Source organism: Sinocyclocheilus anshuiensis, unplaced genomic scaffold, assembly GCF_001515605.1.
Source record: "Sinocyclocheilus anshuiensis isolate Anshui unplaced genomic scaffold, SAMN03320099.WGS_v1.1 scaffold963, whole genome shotgun sequence".
Classification (NCBI taxonomy): Eukaryota; Metazoa; Chordata; class Actinopteri; order Cypriniformes; family Cyprinidae; genus Sinocyclocheilus; species Sinocyclocheilus anshuiensis.
The window spans coordinates 694,953-699,448 of record NW_015544183.1 but is presented as its reverse complement, the minus strand read 5'-3'; the positions used below and the strand labels follow the sequence as shown (position 1 = coordinate 699,448).

The 4,496-nt window shown below is 36.3% G+C and overlaps 1 protein-coding gene across 1 annotated transcript in view; it reads right to left on the bottom strand.

Annotated features, from left to right (window-relative positions):
- LOC107696386 (protein delta homolog 2-like) overlaps window positions 1-1,414 on the bottom strand; it is a 45,385-nt gene extending 43,971 nt beyond the window's left edge. Inside the window, exon 1 of the mRNA XM_016496696.1 lies at window positions 1,284-1,414. Within this exon, the coding sequence (XP_016352182.1) occupies window positions 1,284-1,400 (117 nt within the window). The 5' untranslated portion in view covers window positions 1,401-1,414. The remainder of the gene's footprint in view (window positions 1-1,283) is intronic.
- Between the last annotated feature and the right edge of the window lie 3,082 nt (window positions 1,415-4,496).

Sequence of the window (4,496 nt, the reverse complement as noted above, 5' to 3'; positions counted from 1 at the left end):
GCCCTTCGTTACCAATCACCAAGTAACTAAATTAGGATACAATTACGAGTCATTCGCAAACTGATAAACATTAAACTGTTGGTTGCTTTAAAACTAACCGTCATCTGGGAGATCACAGGGATATGAGAGTATGTGATCTTTTAACCGGTTGCATATGTCAGATTTATTGCATGACTCGGGAAGAGAAAAAGTGTTGCTATCAAACATTGTTTACTTAATCATCTGAGTCAGTGCAATGGTGAAGGGATAGCTCAAATAGGCCAATTGATAGAAGGTTTGTGAAGAAATTTCATGCTCCCTTGTAAAAGTATTTAGTATTTTTAAAATACAAAAATACAGTGGGTTATTTTGATACTTGGTGTGGCTGCTGTATTTTGTAGTTTATTTTGATACACTTGAACTTAAGGTATTTGGTATTTTATTTTAAAATACATTTTGATGTATCTTTGCCCAACCCTGATTGTTACCATTTCGGAGTGTGCTGCACTCGCATCAGTGTGTGAGTGAACTTTGAATTATAATGATGAATAATAATCAATCACGAAACCTTGCTGTAAACCAGTTTGACCAAATGGATCAAAAGAGTGGTCCATTCGCGAATCTAGCATCGCTAGATCTGATTCTAAACAGAAAACACATACATGACTGCTGAAATATTATCAGGGAAAATGATTATCAGTTCGCTATACGGTAACCTCCATTGTCAGACACTTTATCAGTAATATTTTTCTGGACCACAGCGGTATTTCACTTTGACTCGTATTCTGTGCCCTAATAAACGGTTATAGCGACTCCCCTGAATATTTTGGATTACCTTTCACTATCTACAAAATTGACAAAACATTTTTAATCTGACTTAAATTATGCTAGTAATATAATTTGCAAAAACAACCATATAAATTAAAATAAAATTAAAAAAATAGAAAGATCACTATTGATCTCAGACTTTTGGGATATTAATATGGTATAACCATCTGATCAACCATCTGATCAAATTTGATTAATAGTCGTATACTATGTGATATGAAACATACATGAGTAAAAATGATAAATGGACTTACTTGAGATTCCATTAGTAGCTATTATATTTGGAAAGAGCTGGAATCTGTGACCTGTAGGGCTCAAAGTTTAGCTGTAAATGTTGATCTTCCACAGCAGACAGAGTCTTTGAAGTGAACTACTTATAGTACTCAAGGTATTATCAAGTTCTAGGGCCAAACCATTAGGAAATCTTTGTTCTTCAGTCAAGTTGCATATGTTTGGAATAATAATGAAAGGCTTACCCACTCAGAAGAGGTAAAATCGTGTGCCCCAGTATGACCTAATACATAAAACAAGATTTTGCTTAAATATACATCAAAAAAAATTTGAGTTACATGTAAAAAAATAGTACTTTTCATTTTTGGATAGACAGAAATTCTTGCAGAGCTTAGCTCAAAACTTGATTAGACTCAGCTGTCTGTAACTTAGTAATCATGAAGACCTTGATTAGCTTGTTCAGGTGTGTTTGATTAGGGATGGAGCTAAAGTCTGCAGGAAAGTGTTTGTTTGGTATAAGCCAGAGTTGAGAACCCTTGCCCTATACCTTATATATTGCACTTTTTGAGGAGGTTCAGCCATTTGTAGTGGTGTCCGAAACCAAAGTGGATATCATCAAATGTGCTCATTCAACCCCATAATGCACTTCAACAATGAATGTATAACTGATATACACTGAACCGCTATAGAATATCCATGCACTGTGAGCATCGCGCCAATCCGCTTCTTGCTAGAAGATGCCAATCACAGCACTCGTGTCCGAATTCTCACTTGTTTTCATTCACTCATTCAGTGGACTATATTTATGAAGGGAATAGTGAATGAGGGTATAGGGGCGATTTTAGAGGTACAGCCACAGTCTACACTCTACAACTATTTTAGATAAACCTGCCCCTAAAAGGCACATAAAAACTGAAACTGGTCGTTTCTAATATCAGTCAGATGGTCTTTTCCTCAGCAGATTTTATGCAGATAAACCTGCCTCTAAATAGAAACCGTGGTTGTTAGTTGAAGCTCACTGACAGCGATACCTGAGGGACACAATCAGCACATCTCTGCCCTGTTTCACCAAACACAGTAAGTTATGAGCTGCACCAAGCTGGAATTTATGATACTACTGCCATTTGGAAACTGCCTGTATTCAAGGCTAAAGCATGACAATAACCTTTTGCAAGCAGTGCTTGCACTGATGCCTGCAGCCCACAGTAACTGGTGCCAACTGCAGGGAATCTATTACAGTGTGGGCAGCTTCTGTACAGTATGTGGTGGGAGTTATTAGATTGGATGGGTTCATTTTGTAAGACAAGGTTCACTTTCTTGTTCTATAGTGTTCCTTTATATTGGCTCTTCCATATATATATATATATATATATATAGGCTCTTCCAATGAGAGTTTTCTTTTCCTCAATCACTGTTCAAGCCCATAGTGCATATAAACCATGCATGTGCTATATTTAATACAAGCACTCTTCCCCATCAGTTTATTATTACAGAAAATTAACTGCTATGAGAACCATAAATAATGAGAGTGGCTCAATTATGTATGAGTATGGTGCTGTCCTCCCCTTGTGGCTGCTCTCGGTACTGTCAAACAATAATAAGAAATTGTTATTTTATTTTAAGAGAACGCCAGTCACTTTGGTATAAATGTATTTTTACAACCATATACTGTCTTCTGAACAGGTGTTCTCAACTGGTGGATCCAAACCCAAAAATGGATTGCAGGTCTGTTATGAGTCATAGTAGACAGGAGTGCAAACCATTGCTAAATAAATGGAAATATTAACATGCAACAAATCATATAATCATTCATAGTTAGGATAGCAAAAATGTATAGGCTAATCAAATGTATTATTTTAAAATGAAGGTTAAATCATCTCCTATATGTTTAGTTGTTGATAAAAGGTCATGCATAAAAAACAGGGATCCTCAAATCTGGCCCACGAGATCCACTTTCCTGCAGAGATCAGCTCTAACCCTAATCAAACACACCTGAGCATGCTAATCAATGTCTTCAGGATCATTAGAAAATCACAGGTAAGTGAGTTTGATCAGGGTTGAAGCTAAGCGCTGCAGCACATTGGCCAACCAGGGCGAGATTTGAGAAACCCTGCAAATTCATCTGTCACAACCCGGACTACACTAAATGCAAATGTGTCAAAAATGTGCCAGCTACAATTAGTTTTATGTTTATTTATATGGTTAATTATTGCCTTATTTATTTATTTGTTTGGACCTATGCAGTTCATTATAATACATTTTATTTATTTATTTATTTAAGTTTAATAAGGGCATTTTTGTGTATACTAAGCAATTTCGGTACTGTGCTTTCAAAATTCTGCGTCCTGAAGCAAATCCAGTTGGGAACCACTGTTCTAAAAAGGTCTCTCTTCTTGCTGCTAGCCACTTAGCCCAGTTGAAAGCATTATTTAAACCCCAGAAATCGCAGATCTTTCACAGTCCTGTGAGTATACTAGTAGAAGAGATACAAGTACGTAGTAAAACATCTGTTCTGTGTAAGAGAGCTCACCACAGTAACGGAGGACATTTTTTGCAAGGAAGTTATATGACAGTTTTTTGCAGGCCTGAAGACAAACAGTCGGACTGCATCATCCTTCCTGATTCACACTAGTGGCTGAGAGCTCGACTGTGCTTCTCCATGCATTCGTAGGAGTGGCAGGTTTTCCCGCTGTGCTACAAATGGGTTTTCCAACAGCCCAGAACCCAGTCCAAATGTGGAAAACAAACAGCCAAAGGCCCTCTGTGAAACCTCATTGGTTTCTCTTGTATAACAAAACGTCAGACAGTCTGAATGTATAATTACATTCTTGAGTGTGACTTCTGACACTTTTATTCTGTACTGTCAGAATAACTGTTGACATCATGTATAATCACCACCATTGTTTTGTTTTGAAAAACACAACTGGTTACAGTAGAAACAAACCGGGTGGGATCAACCATTATTTATGTGAGTATGCACATTTTACCCTAAAGAAACCAGACTCTCAAAGTATCCTTTTGACTGCTGCTGGTTAAACGGGTTGTTGATGCTGCAGTGGGTGAGCGAGATAGTGGAGTCACATGTAATATCTGTTAGTTAGCATCTCAATGCAATTACCCACCAAAAATGTGTGTTTATTTCATCAAAAATACAGTAAAAAAACAAAAAAACAATAGCATTGTTAAGTATTACAGTTTGAAATGACTGTTTTCCATTTTGATAAATTTTAAAATGTAATTTATTCCTGTGATCATTACTCCAGTTTCCAGTGTCACATGATCCTTCAGAAATCATTCTAATATACTGATTTGCTGCTCAAGAAACATTTTTTATTATTATAAGTTTTTGTGGTTTAATATTTTGTGAAAACCGTGATGCATCCTAAAAAAAATTACTGACCCCAAACTTTTATACAGTATATAAGAATGTTAAAACCATATATATATATATATATACA